Here is a 27,539-nt window from a genome sequence, read left to right on the forward strand (position 1 = left end):
GGCGATTTAACCAAAGGTAATATAAAGAAGAAATTCCACCTATGTGAAGGACACAATTTTCTCTAAAGAGTATCAGAGAGGTTAAAATGACATCAACTATAGCTGGGAGTTCTCTAGAGCAGCACCATCTGCTAGGTTTTTCAATGGATCCCCATGCACAATTAACCTGTGTCAGCACAGCCTAGAGATCTAGTATTTAAGAACAATGCTATGGGGACTTCTGGGATGAGGAGACAGTCAGAAGGCCAAACTACATATTATGAAAGAGATCCAAAGCTGATTCTTCCAACCATCCTCTCCTCTTCAATTTTTCTCTTTTGAAGTTCAACAATGGCATATGCTGCCTTGGAGTTTCCTTCTCTGGAGAGTTTTAAGAAGAGACTAGATAGCCATCTGTTGGGTGCTTTTGTTGTGTGTTTCTACATGGCAGTATAGGGCTGGATTGAATGGCCCTTGAGGTCTCTTCAAATTATGATTCTAATATTGAAATTGCTGCCCACTGAATTGGAGCCATGGCAGTAGAGGAGGCAAGGTCTACAACTTTTCTCCTTGCACCATGCTTAAGTTTGACTTTTTCCTCAATAAGATGCTGTTTGTCCTATGTGAAAGAGGAAATATTGGTCTGTACATAATACTTGCCAGTTCCCCCAAGACATAATCAGATTGGGGGTACAGAGAAAGGTTTGATAGCATTTATGTGCTGTATGCCTCCTTTGTTTCAGAGCATCTTGCTGCCTCATCACATATTTGTTGGGACTAGATTTTCATAGAATAGGAATGTTTAGGAGATGTCCCAAAGACAATATCATGTCTGGGTAAAAACAAAAAGGCTATGAAAATGAGTTGGCAAAATCCAAAGGGTATCTCTGCACATACAAATGGTGGCACAATCAAAAAAGCTGTGACCATGCAATTTCATCTGGCCTCTTATTCTTACAAATATTAAAAATATAATGCACATAGGGTTGCCAGAATAAAAACTGGGGACAGTTCCAGTACTTTTAATGGCTGTGCGGAAGAGGGAATGGGAGCAAATTTAGCTTATACTGCAACCAGGCAAGAAGAAGCACTTGTGGAAATTCCCTCTTCTACACAATCATTAAAGGGACAGTTTTCAATTTGATAGTCCTAACTCAGACAAATTAAAGGACAGCCAGCTACCACTGACTTCACTTGGGAAATACACACAGGCAGTTCCCAAATTACAAACAAGATAGCTTCTGTAGGTTTGTCCTTAAATTGAATTTGTTTGTAATTCAGAATATATGCATTTCTTAAGTGTAACTCCACACATACACACACACACACATACACGGACACAAACACACACATACACGGACACAGTATAATAGCTTTGGATAGCATAGGGAAGGGTTAACACCCATGCGGTTTTTGTTTTGCTGTCAGTGCCCCCTGTTCAGAAGATTTCATTGCACTGTGATAACTGAATTTTGAAAAATGTGGTTTGTTGTGGTAACAAGGATTGATAAAGTTTCAGTTGATATACCTTTTCCCCATTATATCAATTTTGAGGGCTGAATTTCCCTTCCTAGGGGGTAGATTTCTCTCCGTTCCTGTCGTCTCAACCCCATTTATAACTTGTTAAGTCGGATGTTTGTAACGTGAGGACTGCTTGGACTTCATTCTTTCCCACTATTATCAGTAGGACCTAACATTGTGCACTTTGTCTAAATCATGCAATTACTATTTCAGTATAGATAATAGAATGTATTCATTTTTAACTGAGCCTTATTTAAGACTATATAATATATGCACAGACAGTAGAATAAAGAATTAAATGAAATCGAAAAATTACAAATCTTTTATTTCCTAACAGATCCCAATCATCCATATTAGAAACTATTTAAAAGGTTGTTTTTCCAAGCACACTTTCCAGATAAAACCATAGATCTTATCGGCTAGGTGATCTCATGCCTTTATTCATGCTGATTTTCTCCTGGGAGATGGAAACCATAGACCAAAAAGCAAAACATCTTAAAAGAAAATCAAAAGCTCTCTCTTGCTACTGGACCAGCCCAAATACTGTCTTTACAAGATTAGCTCATTTCCAAATCCTTGGTACTATTTTCGGCATCCAAAATTACCTATGTCTGCCAATTCTTCTTGGTGACAATGCACTGAAACTCGCTTGTGTGCACTACATTTTATAACTACTTCATCTTGTGTTAAGGATTACTTTACTGTATCCCTCCCAGGGAGACACTCCTACAGACAGGGTGCCCCGACCAAACAGGGCTTTCCTCTCTGACCATCCCACCTCCCTTTCTGTCTTAGAGATACCTGAGGGAGGAGTCTCAGACAATAATATCAGGGCCCAGTTTATATATTCAGTTGTAAGTTTAACTTTTGCAAACATCCATGATAACCTGATTATGAGAAGGATTACTGCAAGGAGTGCATTCTAAAGAAAGTTCAGTGTGTTAACAGTCCAGTCATTAGAAAAGTCTAATATATTTTTTTTTAAAAAAACATTGGTTTCCCAAGTATAAATGACTGAATAAACATAAACTAACTGAAGTCATGTCTTACTTCTGCTTCACAAACATCTCAGTGGTAAACATGTGGAACAACTGGAAACTCTTAATTGCCCATCATTTCTTCATTGTCTCTGCCTAGCAGAAACAAATGTTCCAGCTAAACAATGGAGAGGAAGAGAAAAAGATGTGCATTGGAACTACTGGGAAGGCTAAAGAGTTCATATGAAGAGTATCTCATTTTGTCGGGGTTTCTTTGATGGCATTTTTCCTGCCTGGCAGAGGGTTGGACACTGGCAATGAAGATCTGCATAGTTAAAGCAATGGTATTCCCTGTAGTAACCTATGGATGTGGGAGCTCGACCATAAGGAAGGCTGAGCGAAGGAAGATAGACACTTTTGAACTGTGATGTTGGAGGAAAATTCTGAGAGTGCCTTGGACCGCAAGAAGATCCAGCCAGTCCATACTCCAGGAAATAATGCCCAGCTGCTCACTGGAGGGAAGAAGGCAAAGATGGCAAAGATGAAGTATTTTGACCACATCATGAGAAGACAGGAAAGCTTGGAGAAGATCACGATGCTGGGGGAAATGGAAAGAAAAAGAAAGAGGGGCCAACCAAGGGCAAGGTGGATGGATGGTTTCGTTGAAGTAACTGGCTTGACCTTGAAGGAGCTGGGGGTCACCATGGCCGACAGGGAGCTCTAGCGTGGACTGGTCCATGAGGTCACGAAGACTGACTGAATGAATAAACAACACCAACAAAGAAGGTTGGACTAGATGGCCCATATGGTCTCTTCCAACTCTATGATTCTATGATCTATCCCTTACACACCTGTCTTTCCCCTTGTCCCTTCCTTCCTGGTGTCTAAAATATCTTTTCTGAGAAGAAGAAACGGATCTTGAGTTGGAAACTAGGATCTTTTGCAGGGCAGATGGCGGCTCTCAGGTATCCAGCTTTGCCTCAGGGCCTGACAGTTGCTCTCAGCAGCATCACACTGCTTTAGCCATACTGGGAATAGTAGTAGAAATTGCCTAGTAAACTTCCCAAGGTCTACATGATTTCTTTCTTGAACTGTTCCAAAATCATAAAAATCTCTTTTGACTTTTACCTTGTGGATGAGGCTGGGATCCCCTTGACTGCTGTCTTCATCTCCAGAGCTTTTCTGTTCTTCATCCGATGTGACATCTTCAAGAGGAATCATAGAGATGGGGCACACCTTGTAAGGTTCTGTGTAGGCACTGTGAACAGAAGGAAAAAGGTTATTCTTTGGACACTCTCATGCAATATGAATGCATGCAACAAAACTCTGAAATTGTAGGGCATGTCTCATTCATATTCATGTCTCATGATTTTCCCAGGATCTCGGGACAGCTTAGACGGTAATAAAGTCAATTTAAAACAATAAATAACTACATATCTTTTAATAAATCAAAATATACCAAATAGTTTTGCCATTTTAAAAAACAGATGGTATAAAATAGATCAAAACAAACTCTAGAAAAAACTTTTTCTGTTCATCAACAAAAATGAAATAAGTTAGGATTTGTATCTTGATACCTGCCCAGTCCATTGTCTGGCCTCATATTTCCTGTTGTTTCCTCTGCACCCCATTCTGGAATTTATTCCCATTTTAATTTGCAATTTTCCCAGAATGCCAGTAACGGTTTAAGCATTGGACTAAGACTCTAAAAGACAAGGTTTTGAATCCCTTCCCAGCCATGAAAACTCACTGGGTGACCTTGAGCAAGTCACACTCTCTCGGCCTCAGAGGAAACCAATGGCAAATCTATTCTTAATATATATTGCCAAGAAAATTCCAGGATACAGATGGCATAGATTGGAGTTGAATCTAAGGCACATAATCACCACAACAACCAGTTCTATAGTATTTTTCAAATGTTTAATGAATTTTAATATATTCATATACACACACATAATATATATATAGTGCACAGGAAGTGTTTTGTATACCATGTCCATGTAGCCCATTACTGTGCATTCTGACTAGAAATTGATTTTGCGATAAAATAGAAAATAAACAACCCTATGTAGAGATAATAAAGGAAGTCCACAGATAAACAGATCACCTATGTCTGACTAAAGTTTTCTACAGATATGATATACACAAATGGCAAAATCTGGACAGCTACCTGTTCAAGAAGATATCTTGCTTTTGTCAGACCATTTTATATGATAATATTGATGAGTCATTAGAGATAATTTTTCATCATATAAGAGTGACTCCAAAGGTTAAGTCTTTGGAAAAGGGGAAAGTTCTTTGGCCAGGCATTTTATTGGAAACTTGGAAAAGTTGATGCCCAAGGTTTAAGGCTTAGATTGAACCAAGTGATCGATCAGATATGAGTGATGGACTATGGTTCTTGCACATAAGGACCCAGTTAAGTGAAAGACAGTTTGCCTGTTCTTCAACCTGGAGCTATTTTCGGAATTAAAGTCTAGCAGTCTCTAATAGCAGGGAGAAGAAGAAACATAAAGGTGATGAGTTGCCTATTGCAGTGCTTAAGGGAATCGTAATGGCTTGCATTTACATAGTTGTCTTTTGTGTTTTCAGGGAAAATGTGTCACAGGTGTCTTCCCTAAGCAGTTGCTGTTCATTTTAAAGCCATTATGGTCTCATCATATGCAAAAGACATTATTAACAATTGTTATGAGCTATTGTCTGAGGTATTGTATAATTAGTTTAGGATCTGCTTGGAATAAGATTTTTTAAATTAGCAGGATGATGTTTAGCCCAGCTTTGTTGTTATTGTTTCCATCAAGTCAACTTATGAAGACCCTATGAATGAGAGATCTCCATGTCATCTGGTATCTGGTTCAGGTCTTGCAAACTCAGGGCTGTGGCTTCCTTGATGGATCTTCCTTATATCCTGCTTCCTTCTACCTATCCAAGCATTACTGTCTCTTCTAGGGAGTCCTGCCTTCTCATTTTATGGGCAAAGTACAACACTTTCCGTTTATTTTAAAGTGTAAAAAAGGAGATCATTTATTTAATCTCTCTTCATATGGCAAATTAAACATATCTGGACTTCTGGATAATTCTGGCACAGTTAAAAAATTATTCCAATTGTTCCCAAAAGAGTTAAAATCAACCATGAATCTTGATGTATGATACTGCCCACTCTTTAAAGTCGGAATCATGACAACTATTAGAACATGCTCAAAACTGCTTCACCACATCACAAAAACCCAAAGAAATAAACCTATTGTACAGTCACAATATAAAAATGTCTATCCTGATTGTCCTTAGAACTGATTTGGTTAAGTTAGGGGTCCTCAAACATTTTAAGCAGAGGGCTGGTTCACGGTCCCTCAGACTGTTTGGGGGCCAAACTATAGTTTGAAAAAAGCATGAACAAATTCTTATGCACACTGCACATATCTTATTTGTAGTGCAAAAAACATGAAAGAACAACACAACATTTAAAACGAAGAACAATTTTAACCAACATAAACTTTCCAGTATTTCAATAGGAAGTGTGAGCCTGCTTTTGGCTGATGAGATAGTCAAGTTAATTAGGATTGTTGTTGTTGTTGTTGTTGTTGTTGTTGTTGTTGTTGTTGTGTGCCTTCAAGACATTTCAGACTTAAAGTGACCCTAAGTCTAAAGTTTAGGGTGGGGGGGTCAATAACCTTGGAGGCCCACATCCAGCCCGTGGGCTTTAGTTTAGGAACTCCTAGGCTAAAGCATGATAGGACCAGAATTTTTAGGTGATAGAATCAGAGATGGTGGTTGTTGTTTGACTACAGGTCATTTCTGAATTATGGTGACCCTCAGGGAAAGCTGTGATGGGGTTTTCTTGGTACAATCTGTTGAGATATCACTATACTGTGGTGATTACAGCATGGCAGTTCAAATGTCATGTGTAGGGATAGTCCTCTTGCCTGAGGTGAAACACAAATGGTCATTCCCTTTCACTACTACATAATTCCACCTATACAAGACAATAAGCATGTCAGATGATTCTTGATTCAATAATGATGACAGAACAGCATGTTCTATCTCACTCACGGATATTAGGCTTGCTTAGAAGAACATGGCAGACTTCACAAAAGGGTTCTGTCTTGCAAAAAAAAAAAAAACTGTGGACATTCACTGTCCCCTTTACACTATCCATAATATGCTACTTGAATCAACTACAGTCGTCCCTCCACATTTCAGATTTTGAGTTTTGTAGATTTGATAATTTATCGATTTTATTTTATTTTATTAAAATGTTCTTGCTAGAAATCCCGAAGTCTTCCAATGTGACTCTGTGGTCATCTTCCTCCAGTCAGCTGGATGACTTAGAGATTTCTAGAAAGAACACCTCTCTAGGGACCTCATCACACTGTCTAGTTTAAGAATCCTAGGACACTTGCCAGCCAGTTGAGGAACAGATGGGCACACAGCCCATCACACAACATCCCTCAACTTCTGGCCAAGGCCCCACACTCAACCAGCCCCAGGATGCTTCCCCATCAAGACAGGAAGGCTCCCGTATTGCCCCTTCTGCCCTTGTTGGGCAACGTCCATCCCCCCCCCCCCCGTGCGATGGGGGTAGTGTCACCACACTGGAGCTGTGCATGGTTCAACAGAATCGCCCTATGTGCCTGCCATTTCACCATGCTTGCATGAGGGGCGGGACGGGGGCATGTGATAAGGTTCCAAGAATCTGTATGTCTTCCAGTGCAATTCTGTGGGTAGCTTCAAGCAGAAATTGACCATAACGCTATGCTGAAAGAACTAAAAAAATATCTTGACAGGCATTCAATAGAAAAAAATATTTCTTTATAATTCATCACTTTCATGAGGTTGCTATGCCCTTACCCCAATGAACTGGAAAACTAACTGTACATCACTCTGTCTCATGGGAGCACCAGCCCATGGGAAACAACTTTGCAAACTAGCGTTCTATTCAGATCTATGCAGAACTCAAATCAGTGCCATAGTTTCTTTGGTTTTAACACATTTCCTTCTTCTAAAATTAGATTGGAGATATGAGCAAAAGAAGCTTGCTACAGAAGAGGTGGTTCCCCATCTCAATGTTGATGCATTGAATTAGCTGCCTTAGTGTCCTACAGATGTGTTACACAAGACTAGAGAAGGGCATTGTAGACCAGAGCTATGCAAAGCATTACCCCGTGGACTTGTGTCAGCTTGTGTGATGAGTCATGGGCCATGTAGTCCCGTTCATGGCACTGTAGTCCCAGATGAAGAGGAGAACTTGGGTTTTTCACCGTCTCAGTCAGAATTGGAACCTTCCCAGCCAGATTTGGGAACCTTGCACCTGCAAGAGATTTGTCTTCCAGAAATCTGTCAAACAAGCCCTGAGTCTAAATCTCCTGTGTTTTCTCGCCACGAGTTTTGTAAACAACAGAGAGGAGTTCAAGCGGCCTCTCGTAGGAGTGCTAGGATAGCTGCTAAGAATTCAGCTGATTAAGCCTGCTTTCCATGGGAAACCTTAAGGAGTCATGCATCTGGACTCAGAGATTAGCTTTCGTTTCTGGTTCCCCAGAGAACTGCTCTTTGGTGGGAAAACTAGACCCTATTTAGGTGTTTTACCCACAAAGGGATTTTGCGGAGTCAATTCGTCAGCTACTGGAGTGAGTTGTGTGTGGACAGCGCGCTCCGTTTCCAAGCCTCGTTCCTGTTTCAAGCCTTGTTCCTGATTCCAAGCCTTCGCTCCGTTTCCAAGCCTTCGTTCCCGTTTCCAGCCTTGTTTACCTCCACGGACCTTGCCTTGTTTTCCAGGACTCAGCCTTGCCTTGTCTTCCGGATTTTGCCAAGTAATTCCACGGATCTTGTTCTCGCTCCTCGTTCCTTGTTGCCTTGTATCAAGCCTTGTTTCAAGTTATTTCCTAGCCTTGCTCAAGTTCATGGACTAAAGGACCTTGTCATCTCCCCTCACTTTGCCTGGCAAAGTGAGTGTTTCGGTTATTGGATTACAACTTTGGACCTTAATATTTCATATTGGACATTGTTTTCTTGGACTAATTTTGACCTTTCCTGAAAGGTCTACTTCTGGACTATTTCATACACTTGCTTTATTTAACTATATATATTTCCTTAATAAAGATATTAGATAGATTCTGGCCTCTGTGTATGGTTTTTGGTGCTCTGAAGCCTGGGTCGTGACAGTTTGACTCCGCCACCCTAAGCACCAATTAACCTAGGCCAGAATGTCTACTGGAGCCGGACCGGGAGGCCAGCCGCTCAGCTACACCATCGACAAGGAGGAAGTGGACCGCATCCGTGATAAGCTCAATGCGCAGGAGGGAGAAATAAAGGGATTGAAGGAACGCGGAATCCGACTCCCGGCCCTGGCATTGCCAACCAAGTTTTCTGGAGAAGCTTCTAAGGTTCATGTTTTCCGTCGCCAATGCCAAGCTTATCTAGAGGCCCGCAATGCCGAGTTTCCCCAAGAAGACATCAAAGTGGCGTGGATCTACAGCCTTTTAGACGGGCCAGCGGCCAACTGGGCGACGGCACTGTTCGACCAAGTTTCCCCACACCTAAGATCAGCGCAACACTTCTTGGATCACATTAAGGCGACTTGGGGGATCGAAGACAATTTGGAGGCAGCCGGCCATAAACTCCGGCGCCTCTCTCAGGGGGACAGACCCTTGTCCCAGTACATAGCCGAGTTCCGAGTGCTGGCCCACAGCACCGGATGGAATGATATAGCCCTCAGAGGACAATTTCGGGAGGGTCTCAACATCGAGATGTTGGAAGAAATTTCCAAAGTGGATCCCCCCCACTCTCTTGAAGCACTCATTGATCAATGTTTACGAGCTGAAGTCATGCTTGCCAACAGAAAACAATGGGTCCGAGGCCAGAGCGGTAGAGCTGGGGTGAAACCTCCCGCTCCCACCAGCGTCCAGCCGCGTCCAGTATGGAGACCCCCGCCACCAGCCCCATACCCCAGGGGGAGCGAGGAGGTGCCGATGCAGTTGGGCAATGTGCGTCCCAGGTTAGATGCCGCCGAGAAGGCCCGCCGCCAACGCCTAAATCTCTGTTGGTACTGCGGAAACGGGGGCCACTTCGCCAGAGAGTGCCCAGCCAAAGGGAAGCCCCCCGCCCGTCTGGCGGCGGCGTCCTCCACGGAGACGAAGACGTCTGAGGCGGCTGGCGCACAGCCGGCGGGGGAAGCCAGCGACCGGGCGTAGAGAGGCTCGCCAACCCGGTCAAAAAACCCACTCAAGAGCCGCCAACCGGGGTCCTATTTCTTCTAGTGGTCACCTTGTGGTCAGCAAAAAAGGGGCCAGTCATGGTCCATGCCATGATAGACTCAGGAGCTACAAACAATTTCATTGATAGAGAGTATGCCGACTCTCTGGGATTACAATACCATGACTTCAAGAATGCCCGTGTGGTGCAAGCCATCGATGGCCGCCCCCTCAAGACGGGTCCCGTAAGCCAGTGGTCGGAACCCACCAGAATGTGGATAAGGGAACATATGGAAGAGATTTCCTTCTTTGTTACCGAGGTTCCCCATTTCCCTGTAATTTTGGGAATTCCATGGCTGACACTTCACGACCCAAGCATCTCCTGGTCCAACAGAGAACTGCAGTTTGCTTCAAAATATTGCCAAAACCATTGCCTTGTAGCCAAGGTCTGCCATGCCACAGACACTGAACCCATTATCACCTTGCCCAAGAAGTACTCAGAATATTGGGATGTATTCAATGAAAAAGAAGCCGAGAGATTACCCCCACATAGACCTTATGACTGTGCCATTGACTTGGTGGAGGGGGCCCCGATCCCGCGAGGACATCTCTACTCCCTGACTGAACCGGAGCAAGAAGCTCTCAGGGAGTTCATAGAGTCAAACCTTCGCAAGGGATTCATCAGACCCTCTCAATCCCCAGCCGCTTCCCCAGTGATGTTTGTGAAAAAGAAATCAGGGGACTTACGCTTGGTGGTGGACTATAGAGCATTGAACAATATCACTAAGCGGAACAGCTATCCCCTGCCCTTGATCTCGGACCTACTAGACCGACTTCGGGGAGCCAAGGTCTACACCAAGCTGGATCTTCGGGGGGCTTATAATCTAGTTCGCATCAGAGAAGGGGACGAGTGGAAGACCGCCTTCCAGACTAAATTCGGATTATTCGAGTCCCGAGTTATGAATTATGGATTATGTGGAGCTCCCGCAACGTTCCAGCATTTTGTCAATGACATCTTTCAGGATTATCTAGATCGGTTCTTGATCATCTACCTGGACGATTTTTTGGTGTTTTCTAGATCACAATCAGAGCATGAGAACCACGTCAGAATGGTGTTACAACGATTGCGGGATCATGGACTTTATGCCAAGCTGGAAAAATGCGCTTTTGATCTACAAGAGGTAGATTTCCTGGGGTACCGCGTCTCACCACTAGGGCTCTCCATGGACCCGGCTAAGGTTTCGGCAGTATTGGAATGGCGGGCGCCAACCAACAAGAAAGAGGTGCAACGATTCTTGGGGTTCGCGAACTACTACCGCAAGTTCATTCCAGACTTTGCCCGCTGGTCTGACCCAATCACCAGCTGCATCCGTGGGAAACAGCCTTTCCGCTGGACAGATCAAGCAGAGAAAGGGTTCCAGCAACTAAAGAAATTATTCACGTCCCAGCCAATCCTTCAGCATCCAGATCCTGAAACCCCTTTTGTTGTGCAGGCGGACGCCTCCGATGTGGCAATTGGGGCTGTACTCCTACAACCAGTGGGAGACCATCTTCATCCTTGTGCCTTTTATTCCCGTCAATTGACCGCGCCAGAGAGAAATTACACCATTTGGGAAAAGGAACTATTGGCCATAAAGGCAGCCTTTGAAACTTGGAGACATTGGCTAGAAGGGGCCAAATTTCCCATTGAAGTCCATACTGATCATCGAAATCTAGAGCATCTAAGAACTGCCCGCAAGCTAAATCAAAGGCAACAACGCTGGGCTTTATTCTTTGAACGTTTTAACTTTCAAATTCATTATGTAACCCCAGCCCAGACCAAGCAAGCAGATGCTCTGTCACGGAAACCGGAATACGCTGCAGGGCGCAAGGAGACCTTTGAGTCCCAGCTGCTACAACCCGAGAACTTTGCCACGCTCACAGTGGGAAACACCAAATCCACTCCCATTGAATCAACTTCCCCTACTCCAGGACCCCTTTGTGCTCAGGAAATCAGGGCTAGTCAGCAAGCAGACGCCTGGGCACAGGACCAACTTCGCCAAGGACTACGTTTTCCCTTTTCGCTTAAGGATGGGCTACTTTGCTATAGAAATCGTGTTTACATCCCCCCAGGACCGGGCAGGGAAAAAACACTTCGTCTGTGTCATGACTGCAAGCCAGCAGGGCATTTCGGGCTATTTAAAACCATGCATTTGATCCTAAGAGATTTCTGGTGGCTCAAGATCCGCAAGGATGTGGAAAAATATGTCAACACCTGCCCAGTATGCCAGCGCTCCAAGACAAGAAGAGAAAAGCCCTCAGGGCTTCTGCATCCCCTCCCTACCCCATCCCGCCCATGGGAAATAATCTCTGCGGATTTTATCACTGATCTACCACCTTCCTGTGGATTCACCACGATCCTAGTGGTGGTGGACCTTTTCACCAAGTTAGCCCATTTCATTCCCTGTGATGGCCTTCCCACGGCCAAAGAAACTGCAGATCTATTCCTCCAACATGTTTTCAGATTGCATGGATTGCCCAAGAGTTTGGTCACAGACCGTGGGTCCCAATTCACCTCTCGTTTCTGGAAAGCACTACAAAAACTATTGGGCATAGACTCTCGTTTATCTTCGGCTCATCATCCCCAAACAGATGGGCAAACTGAGCGCACCAATGCCACTTTGGAACAATACCTTCGCTGTTATGTGAACTACCAGCAAGACAATTGGGCTTCCCTGTTATCGCTGTCAGAGTTTGCCTACAACAATGGGGTCCAGGCTTCTACTAAAGAAACGCTGTTCTTTGCAAACTATGGCTTCCATCCACGTTTCTTTCCCCCTGTCATTGAAACCTCGGAAGTTCCCGCAGCAGAGGACTGGCTGCAGGAACTCACAGCGGTGCAACAACTCTTGCTCCAGCAATTAAACCAAGCCAAGGAGGACTATAAACGTCACGCGGACAAACATCGCCAGCCGGGCCCCGAAATCAAGGTAGGAGACCGGGTTCTTCTGTCCACTCGCTTTTTGCCCTCCCATCGCCCTTGCCGGAAGTTAGATGCCCGTTTCATTGGCCCCTATCCAGTGGTGGCGCAACTTAACCCCGTGACTTTCAAACTCCAACTTCCGCGTTCAATGCGCATTCATCCAGTGTTCCACCGCTCCCTGCTCCTTCCGGCGGATGGTGTGCGCCCTGATACAGACCGACCGGCCCCCCCTCCTGTTTTGATGAATGGGGAGGAGGAGTTCGAGGTTGAGGACATTTTGGATTCTCGCTTTCACCGCCGCCGCCTACAATATCTCATTGACTGGGTGGGTTTTGGCCCCGAGGAACGCTCTTGGGAAGACGCTTCCACAGTCCATGCTCCTGATCTAACCCGCCGCTTCCATCAGACCTATCCCGCCAAGCCGCGGCCTCGCGCCTCGGGGAGAGAGTCCCGGTTTGAGAGGGGGCTTGAGGAGGGGGATAGTGTGATGAGTCATGGGCCATGTAGTCCCGTTCATGGCACTGTAGTCCCAGATGAAGAGGAGAACTTGGGTTTTTCACCGTCTCAGTCAGAATTGGAACCTTCCCAGCCAGATTTGGGAACCTTGCACCTGCAAGAGATTTGTCTTCCAGAAATCTGTCAAACAAGCCCTGAGTCTAAATCTCCTGTGTTTTCTCGCCACGAGTTTTGTAAACAACAGAGAGGAGTTCAAGCGGCCTCTCGTAGGAGTGCTAGGATAGCTGCTAAGAATTCAGCTGATTAAGCCTGCTTTCCATGGGAAACCTTAAGGAGTCATGCATCTGGACTCAGAGATTAGCTTTCGTTTCTGGTTCCCCAGAGAACTGCTCTTTGGTGGGAAAACTAGACCCTATTTAGGTGTTTTACCCACAAAGGGATTTTGCGGAGTCAATTCGTCAGCTACTGGAGTGAGTTGTGTGTGGACAGCGCGCTCCGTTTCCAAGCCTCGTTCCTGTTTCAAGCCTTGTTCCTGATTCCAAGCCTTCGCTCCGTTTCCAAGCCTTCGTTCCCGTTTCCAGCCTTGTTTACCTCCACGGACCTTGCCTTGTTTTCCAGGACTCAGCCTTGCCTTGTCTTCCGGATTTTGCCAAGTAATTCCACGGATCTTGTTCTCGCTCCTCGTTCCTTGTTGCCTTGTATCAAGCCTTGTTTCAAGTTATTTCCTAGCCTTGCTCAAGTTCATGGACTAAAGGACCTTGTCATCTCCCCTCACTTTGCCTGGCAAAGTGAGTGTTTCGGTTATTGGATTACAACTTTGGACCTTAATATTTCATATTGGACATTGTTTTCTTGGACTAATTTTGACCTTTCCTGAAAGGTCTACTTCTGGACTATTTCATACACTTGCTTTATTTAACTATATATATTTCCTTAATAAAGATATTAGATAGATTCTGGCCTCTGTGTATGGTTTTTGGTGCTCTGAAGCCTGGGTCGTGACAGCTTGCAAGCTGTTAGCTGCTGGTTCGTCGTAAGAAAGAAGCAATTGTAGCCAAGGGGAACAGATAGGGTACCAGACTTGGCATATTGGGAGAAAAAGATTGCAGATTCTCCACATCATGAAAAACAGATTATTCCAAGCTAGAGGGTATAATGGTCTGACTCACTATAAGGTGACTATGTCTTCTTCCTATGTTCTTTGCTATGGGCCTATTACTATATAAAGTGAAATTTAGATTGTATTGCAAACAACAGGTCCTCTTACTACAATAGAGCAATCTCCAAATACATTGGGTGAACACGCAAAAGAAAGTAAATTTCAAAAGCAACAGCAACTGAAATTAAATAATTCAACCACCAGTCAGAAAAACATAACAATAAGGCAAAAAGTTTCCCGGGAAGAAAGGAAATCTAGTATTCTACAGTTTCCTAAGGGTTACAATAAAAGATACATACATCAGAGTAATTCTGTCAATCCATTTTTTAAAAGACAAATGATTTAGTAAGACCATCTCTCAGAATGGTCCTAGAATGAGATATGATGTTGCCTGGCATAGATATTCACCGCACACCAAGGATATGATTGCAAATACATCCCCCTTTGAAAGCATTCATCTTCACCCATGATTATTTATGATGGGCAATTGCTTCTCTGACTTGGAAAGCTATTATTCTTTACAATACAACAATCTTAGGCAAAAAGTTCTCTAGAAAGGCAGCAGAAATTGCTGAGAAGCCAAGGATCCCCTTTGCCTGAAAATGTACATTAACTAAAGATAGCAAGCCACTGGAAGCTTTAAAAGTTACAGTTGAAAGGTCATCCCTAATGTAGTCTGTTATAATGCCTCTGAAGACCCTAATAGTTGCTACCATATTTAAACTTAATTATAATTTAAGTAATTGTTATTTTTGTTAGATTATATACAGACACACTGCATACAAATATCATCAGTTTCTGGTAGAAGGCAGTCCCAACAAGGATTGGCTTGACACATCTACCTTTTGACACATTTCTCCCCTATTCCTTCCATTTGTGCCTCTTCAAATTCACAGCACTGTTGGTCACAGCTGACCTCCAGTTAGAATGCTCAAGAGCCAGGGCTTCCCAGTTCTTGGTGTCTATGCCACAGTTTTTATTGTTAGCTTTAAGCCCGTACATACAAATATATTACACCTAGCAATGTATAATGGAAAGACATAGAACTTGAAGAAAAAAAAAACCATCCCCAAACTGCTCCTAAAAGACCTGAAATGCCCGGGGCTGTGGCGCAGACGGGAGAGCAAGCCAGTGCAATTAACTGCAATGAATCACTGACCAGGAGGTCATAAGTTCGAGGCCCGCTCGGAGCTATGTTGTTGTTTGTCTTTGTCCTATGTTAAAAGGCATTGAATGTTTGCCTAATATGTGTAATGTGATCCGCCCTGAGTCCCCTTCGGGGTGAGAAGGGCGGGATATAAATGCTGTAAATAAAATAAATAAATAAATTACAAGGCAACTCTAAATATGAGCAGACTTTTTCATCCCCGCCCCTTGAAAAAAACCAACCACATCTCCCTTGGTCCCATTTCTTAAGACACTTTTATCGTTATACAAACCTTATTACTCCAAAACACACCATTCAGTATTTGTAATGTATTACAGTCAGCCCTCCATATTCGCTGGAGTTCCGTGAATATAAAAAGCACTACTTTTAACTTTTAGGAATATCAAGGTCCTTGTGAAACCCTATGGTCAGGTTCTGCAGAAGATGAATATAGAGTCACACTGTAAGACCTAGAGATCATATGAATCAAATCTGTGAATAATGAAATCCACAAAATTTAAACTCATAAAAGCAGAGGCCGTCTATGTTTTCCAGCTCTGAGGATGCTACTCCAGTCAAGGGGGCATTTTAGACCGAGTTGACAGTAAAGTATTTAACCGTGAAGCATTTAACATGTTTATTTTTGTTGGATGAGGAGTGGTACATGTGGGGTTTCCTGCTTCACATGACTTGTATGCACTTTGATCTGGGTGATGATTGTGTGTGTTGTTTGCTATGCTGTTTCAGGCAGGAAAAGGGAGCTCTCCTTGTGATACAATGAGATCCTTAATACTAAGGTTGGGCTCAGAAATCAGGAATTAACCACAGCTTCCAGTTTGGTTCTCAACCAGCAGCAGGCTGGTGCTATCAAATCTGCCACATGGATGCAATCTCTGGATTTTGACAGAGAAAAATCTGTCAAAATCTGACCCATCCCAGCTCCAAATTTAGCCCCAGCAGAGAAAGGGCCTTGTTGTACCTCTTTGTCATGCAGCCATTCAAGGGGTGAGATCTGCCAGAAAAAAAAGAGGTGACACAACCCTAAACAAGCACTGGCACAATTGAACACAAAGGGATTCAAACCCAAACTTTTAGAAGACTTCAAAGCCTTGGTCTTGGATTAATGAAATCTCTCAATTTTTTCACCTTATCACATGGGGGAGGACTCCCCCACCCAGGTGCCATGCAAAGGGGGACTCCGGCACAGTGATGTGTCCCCCATCAGACAGGGAAAGCGATGGTGAAATCAGGCAGAAGTATCCTGACTCCAATACAGCCAGTACAACACGGGAAGGCTCCTGTGTTCAAGGATGCTTCCACCCCGGTTAAGGGAGGGGTCTTCACCAGAAGTCACACGATGTCATGTGATGGGAAGCTGGGGCTCAGTCCCTGAAGCAGGCTGGAAGCGTCCCAGGATGCTTGTTTTGAGCAATGTGATGAGGTCCCTAGTTTCCTTGAATGAATTCTTAAAATCAGAAAGTCTTTCCATCTGAAATACGATTAAATTGGTGAACTCTGTAAAATCCCTATGAAACAAGAAATGGGAAAATATTTTCATTTATCAGTAGAGTAGAAAGCTAGCATATCAGGGGCAAAAACTCTCCTTGTGGATGTGCGCATGTTTCCTAAACAGTGTTATTACGCAGAATTAAAAAGGGTAGCATTCGGCTCGCTGCCTGAAATAATGTAGTTTCAAGAAGGGTAGACCTAATAATTTTCTAATTGTGTATCTTTGCTCTACCACAAGTTAGAACAGAGTTTGATGCTTGCCTAGGATTTTGCATTTAAAAAAGTAAATCCACAAATTTGTGGTAGAGAATTATGAGTTTACAATTTCATCTTTTAAGGAACTGTAGAAGTATACACTTGTTTCTGCCTAACAATCCCCATAGATCACTTAATGAGTCTCAGTAGGACAGAAACTAACTGTTCTCTCATTTAGGTATAATGATGATGAATTATATTTCAACTGCATTATGTGTTTCTGGAAGCAGTGTCTATTTTGGTACAATGATCTCAAAGAAAAAATTCATTTTGGTGCTTTATATTCATTCATTTGAGCACTTTTAAAAAATTCTACAAAGTCTAGTCTTCAAATATAGCAAACGTTCAATTGCCAGTTTCATTGAACAAATCTGCACAAGTGAAAACTAGAGAATGCAGATATTAGAGACATAATTTCACCCAATTGTCAGAGAAAAAAACTCAAGGGAAAAGCCACAAACAGATATATGTTCATTTACTGACTTCAGCAACAGAACCCCCCCCCCCCCCCACAAAAGTTGTCAGAGTACATCTGAAGCAGAATAAATTCAGAAGCAGAGTTCATGAAACTGGGTTGCTGTGAGTTTTCCGGAGTGTATGGCCATGTTCCAAAAGCATTCTCTCTTGACATTTCACCCACATCTATATGGCAGGCATCTTCAGAGATTGTGAGGTCTGTCGGAAACTAGGCGAGTGGGGTTTATATATCTGTGGAAAATTTATGAAAGTTCTTCCTTTGGACTACAATTTCCTGACTCCCCTAGATGGGCTCTCAGAAATATATGAGGCTTTTCTTACCTGGTGGCCCCTGGATATCTTTCACTATCTCCCATTACTACCTAGCCAACTGTCAGGGGAGTATGGGCATTCTAGTCTATGGTACCTAGAGGACAGAAATTTGGAAACTAACAAAATAATAATAATAATAATAATAATAATAATAATAATAATAATAATAATAATAATAATAATACTTTATTTATATTCCATCCTATCTCCCCAGAGGGACTCAGGGTGGATTCCAAACACAAAAGGCAAACATTCAATGCCCATAACAACAATACACCATAATAATGAAAATTGGCAACACATGCTTTGGCAGGTCTATGTTCATTTTAGTGCACTTTATCCTGGGAACTACCGTTTCTTTTAGAGGTGACAACTGGTCCTTACAAACATTAAACAAGATAGCTATGAAATCAGTAATGTGGGAAGCTTTTAATGTGCAAATACTTTCTTTAAGATACAAGCTTTCAGATTTCAAATGCGACCACATGTAATACTTAGCCACAGCATAGCTGTTATGTGCACAAGAAGAAAGAGGACAACCCCAGATGCCAAGTTCAGGGATCCTTAGTCCAATCATTTGTTGTGCAGGAATAAAGCACTCTAAAAAGATGCTCCTACAACTTCTATCTAAAGATCTTCAAAGAAGGATTGTGCCCCCCAAAGCTATTTATTACATTGTCAAACAGCTCTTACGTAAAATATATTTTTCCTTAATGTTTTGGTAGAATTTCCTTTCTTGTAATTCATATTCATTTATGGAGCAGCCAAAAACAAACTGCCTCCATCTTCTACATGACATCCCTTTAAATATTTAAATATAGCTACTTTGTCAATTCCTGTCTCCTAGTTAAACTCATTCAACCCCCTCTGACATTCCTCATAAAGTTTAGTTTCCAGACTCTAGTATCTTAGTCGCTCTTCTCTGAACATGTTCCAGCTAGTTAATATCATTCTCAAACTGTGGTATCTATAACTGGACATAGTATTCCAGGTGATGTTTGACCAAAGCAGAATAGTTACTTCCCTTGATGTAGACACTATATTCCTGTTGATGGAGGTGAGAATTGCACAGCTGTCCATTTTTTGGCTTCATGTTTAGCATGTGGTCTACTAAGATCTCTAGCTCCTTTTCACATGTACTATTTTCAAGTCAGGCATCACTCATCCCAAAGTCTTGCATTATATTTTTGCTGCTTAAATGTAGTATTTTATGTTTGTGGAGTTTGTTTTCAAAGTTACTAATCCAAACACACACACACACACACAGCATTGTATATAAAGGAACTTGAGGATTCATGGGTTTTAGAATCTGTGGGGAGGGGGGTCCTAAGACCAGTCCCCAGGAGATATCAAGGGCCCACTGTATGCAAAAAGGTAATGAATATAGACTGAGATACAGTGAGGCAAAGGATTTCCTGAAACCTAGCAGCACGACCAGGGCCAGCTCTGCCATCCTCCGACAACAAATTTTGGGTGTGTCAGGAAAAGACTTCAAATTGTTGTTTCCTATATTATGCTTACATTTTTACAGTCAGAAAGGGAGAAAGGTGACTTGGGAGATTTTTGCTCCAGGCATGCAAACTAATTGTTGTTTTATATTTAATAAAATATGTTGTTTTATATTTTGCTATATTGTACTGTTCTGGGTATGGCCCCATGTAAGCCGCCCCGAGTCCCCGTTGGGGAGATGGTGGCGGGGTATAAATAAAGTTTTATTATTATTATTATTATTATTATTATTATTATTATTATTATTATTAATTGACTGGCCTCTCATCTACTTTAACCTGGATTTTTGAGGGGAAGTGAAGGAGATTACTGCTCTGCCTCAGGTAACAAAATGTTTTAGGTTGTCCCTGACAAGCTCTGTCATCAAACTGCAAACCACAAAAGTTGCATTATGACCACAGAATCACAGAATCCATGTCTGTGACTCCATGGTCCTAATGTGGGAACAGAGCCTGTTGAAAGAGAGTGCAAAACCGGTCTAACCTCCAAGAAGGAACACAGCACATCTCTCCCTTGCTCCACCCATTCCTCCATCTCTGAAAAAGGAAACAGTATTATTATTTGCTGGAATATGCAGCCTGCGCTTTCACTTTTGAAAGACAGCCTGCCGAGACTGCTTGGTTTTGTTTTGTTTCCGGATCAGTTGTGGAAATATAAACTGGGAAACCCCATCCAGTTTTATACATCTTTGGAACACATTACTCATTTGTCTCCCAATTCTGGTGGCTGCTGCTTGGAAGAAATAGCAGCTCCCTTCTGAATTTAGCATTGTTACTTTAAATAAAGAGTGCCTTTGGATGGGCAGGGAAGATACACCACCATGTGTGAAGCAGGAACACACTGGGGAGAGGAAGGAGTCAATCCCTTCTGATATGCCATGCTTGCTGCTATATGTATTTGTCACTTTGCTTATCTATATTGCATCGGGTTTGTATTATATTTGGATAACATGCTCTAGAATACTGCTGTTTTATCTACAACAATTGCTGTATTTTACTGTTTTTACCAGGGGGCACTGTGAATTTATGATGTTGTGTTGACTGTTTGTTGTCTGTGTTTTGTTTTGCACTTGTTGTATTTTGCATGTCACACCTTGAGTATTCTATGAGCCACAACGAGTCTCTCTGGGAGATGGTGGCGGGATATAAATAAAAGATTATTGTTGTTTTTTAATATTTGCATTGCTCCCTGTGGGTATATTTCAGATTGTATGACCTTGGGGGGGCTAGCTGTTTTTTAGTTCTTGTTTTACCTGTAAAGTGCCATGTGCATTCATGGTGCTTTATGAATATATTTTGATAATGCCCCCATATTGGCAGAGGATATGTTCCTGAACATGGAGATGTGAAATTGTGGATAATAGCAAACCCTATTTTAATGAGATTAATGGGGAAGTACTAAGAAGTAGCTTGTACAGGAGGCACGAAGTGAATAAGTGAAATTACAGATAAGTGAAGCTGCATGTAATGATTCCATAGATATGAGGGTTGTAGCGTAATAATAAGCATGTTTTAACAATAATAAGACAAAATGTATATAATATAATAGATGAGTTGAGATCCTGAGAATTGTAGCTTTTCCTAAACTCTGTATTTGACACACTAAAGGAGAGAAGGCTGTGGTGTTTTTAACTTTGCTTCAGGATTGCTGATAACATCTTATCCAGAAAGTTACTCCAGAATGACTGCTTTCATAGAACTCCCTTAGATGTATGCCATGCTTCACACTCAGGGCTCTTTTCCCCACTGTTTTGTCCATATTGTTCATGGTCCTTTTCCCCTCTTCACACCTTTATCCATCTTCTCTTGGTCAACCATATGAAATCAATATTGTAGTGTTACAGTAGGCCTGGGACAATGAATATCCAGAGGAAAGATTGGTAGAGTAAAGCAGAAATCAGTGGAGAAGAACAGAGAAAAGCAGAGCAATTTTAAAGGGTCTGAAGGGCAGGCTCAGGGAACTGCATTCCAGGACAATGGAAGGGCCAACTCTCTCCTTCTGCATGTCCTTTCCCAACTGCCTTTCATGTCCAGCACTTACCTTTCCATGGTTGTGGAAGAACTGGCACAAACCTACCTACCTTAAATAAGAGAATGGATTGACACACAACAAAATGACAAGTTCAGATAAATTGGAAATCTCTAAGACCTAAAGAGTCTGCTTCTGGGTGACTAGAGAGAAAATGGAGAAATGATGAAACCACTGCAACTCCTTTTTTTTAAAAAGTTCAATTTGTAATTTATTAAGAAAGGGAATGAACTCCAAAAGGGAGCACATAGAGTTATATTGTGCCACTCCCATATGTCTTTATCATTATCCAAAATGGTTTGGGCATCTGGGAACGGAGGTCCTAAAATCTAAGAGACGATGAGACACTTTTTATGGTCTACGATTTTTCCAGTTTAACAGAACTTGTCATTGAATGGTGTTTCTGGATGCTAAGCAGATGGAAAGACCATGGATGAGAGATGACAACACTGCAACTTTTAAAAAAGATTCCAGATATGAATACACACACATACACACACACACACAAATAAAAACAAACATAAAATACTACCCATGCAGCAATTTTATTCATTGTATATTTCTTGCTGAATCTGTTGAAAAATTGTCTAGCCACATGGTATTCCTGCATAATATGTAATAATGATGACAAATGGATTGTTCTGTTATCTTTCCTCACTAGAAGTTCATGAAAGGGGGGCAAGTTAAGAAAGTGCCCAAGAGGCTGCAAAATGGCATGGCAGAGATATGAGCTCCTTGCTCAGCAGAAGTGGAAGTGGCACCACTGGCAGCAAAACAGACCTAGGAACAGATTGAGAGCCGCAGTATCAGCTTTGCCTGTCTCTCTAAGAAACTGCCTTTTAAGCAATTTCCAACCATTTATCCTAACGGATGCAGAATTCGACTTCTCTCCCTATGATAAATGGCCACATTACACTTATGTAGAAACACATTCTAATTTGGTAAGAATGCGTCAGTATATTACAGCACTAATTGTTATGAATGGTGCTATTAATGACTGGTACAGTAGCAATCCTTAAAGAAATGCCTTTATGCAACATGGGGTTTCATTTATGGATGCAGTGCACACAGGCAGGGATGTGTTTTGGCTTCAAAGAACTGATAATGGAGCTTGCATGCACTCTTGATGCTTCTGCCTTACCTTCCAACTGGACATACTTAGCTTTTGCAGGAGATCAGGGATACTTTGTTCACTTAGTTCAGTGGTTCTCAACCTGAGGGTCCCCAGGTGTTTTGACCTACAACTCCCAGATATCCCAACAAGTTTACCAGCTATTAGGATTTCTAAGAGTTGAAGGCTAAAACATCTGGAGACCCACAGGTTGAGAACCACTGACCTAGATGTTGTTAGACAACAACTAGAATTCATTTCTAGCCACTGATCATGCTAGATAGTCTATGATATATATCACCTAAAGTTCCATATCAGGGTAAAGGTGATATACACACACATACATACATATACATACATATATACATACATGCACACATACACAGTCATCTTTCCACTTCCACAGAGCTTAGGGGTGCAGGACCCCTGGGAAAGAGGAAAAAAACTGAATTTCTCTAAGCCTCCCCACCCCCCACCAATTAAACACACACAGAAACAAATACTGATACTCGTGGGGTGGTTCGATCTGGCCATGTATGCGTTCCTTCATGCATTTACTTGTTTGCTTGTTCACTCAGGAAGGTGGGGCAGGGGAACAGCAGAGAGGAAGGGGATGGGATGGGAGAGCAGGAACAAGGAGGATGGACAATGTGTGGGCTGTGCAAATATCTTCAGGATTGACAGAGGAAGTGCCACTGCTTTAAGAGAAACCACAGCCCTTGCCATCTCCCACCGCTGTCTCATTTTCCCATCCTAACCCCTTCTCCCTGCCTGCCTACCTGTGCAAGCAAGGAAGTAAATGAATGCACAAGGGAATGCACATGAGTGGCTGGACCCACCTACTTTGCCAATTTGATTTCCTCCTGGTGACTGAAGATTTGATAGCTAAGGACACCAATGTCTTAAGAGTCTTTGTTAAACCCATAAATGTGGAGAGACAACTGTAAATGAGCATATCCTCTAACGTTTTAGAGATGATAACTGCGACGTACGCATCCAAGTAATATCAGAGTGTGGTCAAAATGGCTAAAGTTATTAATGAAGAAGAATACACAAGCTAGGAGGGGCTGAAGCAGTTTCTTTTTGTTGAAGCCTACAGGGAAGAGCAACAATTGACATCCTTCCCTCCTCTCGATTACTTGATTGAAAACAACTTTTGCAATTTGTATTCACTTTGAAGCAACCAAAGAGGGAGAGAGAGATTGAGGCATTTTAAAATGAGTTGGAAAAGTAGGATAAAGAGGATTAACTGGAATTGTTTCTGCCGAGTCAGTATAGTTGGATGGTAGGAACAAAAATCTGTATTCCTGATGACCCAATATTTTGTAGAATAAACATCCCTTTCAGTGGCTTCATAATAGCAGACTATTCCCCATCAATGCCGCTTCTGTATTGTCACCATATGCTTGCCAACTCTATATATACTCCTATTTTATTTTAAAGATATGAGTGTACATAAACTCAGTTGACATACTGAAAGAATGTAAAAGTGATGGGGAATAATCTCCTATATAAAGACATTTGAAGAGTCCCTTATGGCACAATATCTTACTAGCCAAAATTCTCTTCAAAGGTCAATATCACTGATGCGAAGACAGGTTAAAGCTGAGAATTCAAAGGACACCCTTAGGAGTTTAGTTCTAGGGACATTTCAAGGAGGACTGGAAAAGTGTGGCCTTTTGTGAGAAGGGTTTGCAGCAATTTTGTCAAAAGACCACTCGCAATTTCAAACTGAAAGGCATGTAGAATGAGTCTGGTGCCCTGGGAAACACCTTTCAGATTCTTAGCTGAGGTGATAGAAATGTCAATGGGAGTACCAGTTCTATACTTTCTTCCAGATCTACACCAGGGAACTCATTTCTTGTCTTATCAAACTGCAAAGTATTGCAGAGGAGGCCTCCATAAAGGCAGATCACCCTGGGCAAAGATCTGTGTAATGCCGATGTGATAACACTTGTAAGTATTCATCACCTCACATCTGTACCTTAGAAACACTCCACAATAAGGCTGGGTCACAGTAACAGTGACATCTTTTCTCCGACAGCTTGCTATGCCATTCCAAACCAAAGGGAACCAGAGTGACTGCCTAAAAGCGGACAGCTTTAGCTTGGTGTATTAGCTATATCTGCAAAGAATCTTATCTAGTACAGCCTTAATAAAAAGAGCACAGGGACACTGAAAAGCAGTAGTCAGCACAGTTTTTCATTTCATGTGCTAAGCTTGCCTTTTCCTGGTTTTTGCAATGCAAACAGATGTACTTGACGCTAAATCAAACAATGTTACATTAAGTTTTGTTACCATATTCCCTTATTTAAACACACTGTACACTTTCCCCTATATTTGTCCAATTCAAAGTTCATTCATCATCTTTAAAATACAACTGTAATCAGCATTTTCAAAAATTTAAAGTAGTCTCATTTCAGTTGTATTTCCCAGAATGGCATTGGGATTTTCATCTTGCCCTGGTTCTGTTCCAAGCAGTGAGAACTCCCGTCGCTCCCCTGCTTTGCATGGGGCAGTGATGTATGTCTGTATATACTACATTTTTTCAGCATAGACATTTTAATGCATTTCTCAGCTGTTATCAATGAGGAAGAACAAGCTAGTAAATACTGTGTTGTCAAAGGCTTTCATGGCTGGAATCACTCCTGAAGATTAGGAAGAACTTCCTCACTGTGCGAGCTGTTCAGCACTGGAACTCTCTGCCCCAGAGTGTGGTGGAGGCTCCTTCTTTGGAGCAGAGGCTGGATGGTCATCTGTCAGGGGTGCTTTGAATGTCATCTTCCTACTTCGTGGCAGGGGGTTGGACTGGATGGCCTGTGAGGTCTCTTCCAATTCTATGATTCTATGATTCTATGAATGATAGAAGATTAATTGGGGCTGCCAAATCAAGATGCTTGTAGGATATGTAGTAGTTTCTCCCTTGTCACACAGGGTGGATCTGTAGTGAACATCTTCCAAAAATGGTTTGGCAAATTTGTTTTTGCTTCTGCAACCTTCTCCCAGGCTTTTGTGCATCACCATGCAATCATTCTACTTTTAATGAGAATTTTTCAGTGGAAATCTTTGCAGAGCATTCAACCTTAGACTGGACAGCAAAACACTTAGCTGATGCAGCAAAAAGACGTGCTTCGTAGTACTAACTGGGAAGGCTACTTTTTGGGACATGACTTGGGGAAAATACTTCAAACGCCTCTGAGACATCCTAGCAAACACCATTAAATAAACAGAGTTCCTGATCATGCACATTTAATATGCTGTATGGGCACTCCTGTTTCGCAGCCTTTCCAGCAACTTATACAGCATATTCCTTAAGTGTACATAAAATGTAGCCACTTCAAAGTCATTATCTTAAACTACCGCTGCAACAAGGCTAAAATTTTCTATAAAATTAACCATTATAGACTCATAAAATGCTGAAAGCCCATGCAAAAAGGGAGCTGTGTTTCTTAATTCAGCTAAATGATATTCTTTCTTAGATCATTAAAATGATTGCTAAGTAAAACTTACTGCAAGCAATAAACTTTAATGCAGCAGCAAAAAGTATGTATGAGTGTGGCAGTAAAAGTATATTTGGGAGGGTGAAAGGGACTGGGAAGAGAAAGACACATAGCTGACAATATCTCCATAGACTCCCTAATCTTCAACTAATTTGCTTCCTTGTAGCAATGACATGGTTGAATGAGAGCAGATTGTGGGTGTGTTATCTCCTCCTCTCCCAGTGATTTCTGGCAATCATTATGAGAGTTAGCCAGCACACTATGAAGCAATGGGCCTTCTGGGACAAGCTAACCTTACATTGACTGCAATAGTACAAGAAGAGACAATAGCAACAATAAACACTCCTTAGACATGCTTACACCATAATTAGCTTATTGGCAGTATCAGGGAGATGCTGGCCCATTTCACATGTAACTCTAAACCAAGCTCAACTTTACTCAGGCTTGCATACTGCCATCTTTCCTTTCTTTTTTGCACATGGTCCAATTCCCTTCCCAACATTTTTCTTCTTCTGGCATATCCCAGGTTCCTGAATGAGCAAGAAATACTGGGTTACATTTACCCCTCAAATCAGAGTTGGAAACCACAAGTTGCCTTCCAAATGTTGGTGTATATATGCTTCAGAATCTACTGCAAATCTCATGGGGAAAAGTAATTTTTGGCTACTTATCCACCAACATTTTGCAGAAAAAAAACTGGGGCATGTTGCCCAAGCACTATCAGAGAGTAGTCAAGATAACACATGTAATTGATGAGGAAGAATACACAAGCAAGGAGAAGCTGCAGTTTGTTCAAACTACTTTTGTACTTTCGACTCAGTTTGCAACAACTGGAGCAAGCTAAATGCAAATTCAGATGCAAGGTAACCACATAGTATACCTCCAACTGTCTTGATTTGGTAAGGACAGTTCCTCTTAATCCTCTGTCATCCCATTGTTCCAGTTGCTTTTAAAATGTCTCAGTCTCTCTCACCGTCTCCTATTAATTCCTTTTATTCATCAGTGGTCACCTCGATCCTCCCAGGAAAATCTCCTATATGTACTGGGCCATAGGAAGGTATGCCTGGAAGCTACAAGGTGTAGAGCCTTTTCGGCCTATGCTCCAATTCTGTGGAACTCATTGCCTCCATATGTTAGAGCAATGTCGGAGTTGCGACCTTTTGGAAAAGCGCTCAAGACTTGGCTGTTTGGTTGTGCATTTAAGTAAATCAGATCTAATTTGCCAAATAGTCACTGCTGAATGTTTTTTATGTTGAATGTTTTTATATTGTGGAATGATATTTTAAATTGTAAGTCACTCGGAGCACTCTGGTGGAGAGCGACTAATTAAGAAATAAAGTGAAGTGAAGTCTGCATTTGCATTTTGCTTGCTCCAGTTGTTGCAAACCGAGTTGAAAGTACAAAAGTACTAAATGCAAATGGAGACATAGGAGAAGGTGAGAGAGACTAA

The 27,539-nt window shown here is 42.2% G+C and overlaps 1 protein-coding gene across 5 annotated transcripts in view; it reads right to left on the bottom strand.

Annotated features, from left to right (window-relative positions):
* fgd5 (FYVE, RhoGEF and PH domain containing 5) overlaps positions 1-27,539 on the bottom strand; it is a 174,501-nt gene that overhangs the window by 89,318 nt on the left and 57,644 nt on the right. For all 5 annotated transcript variants that reach the window (XM_008105321.3, XM_008105320.3, XM_008105322.3 and 2 more), the window contains exon 3: positions 3,606-3,735. In XM_008105321.3, the coding sequence (XP_008103528.2) occupies positions 3,606-3,735 (130 nt within the window). The remainder of the gene's footprint in view (positions 1-3,605; positions 3,736-27,539) is intronic.

This window comes from Anolis carolinensis, chromosome 2, assembly GCF_035594765.1.
Source record: "Anolis carolinensis isolate JA03-04 chromosome 2, rAnoCar3.1.pri, whole genome shotgun sequence".
NCBI classification, from domain to species: Eukaryota; Metazoa; Chordata; class Lepidosauria; order Squamata; family Dactyloidae; genus Anolis; species Anolis carolinensis.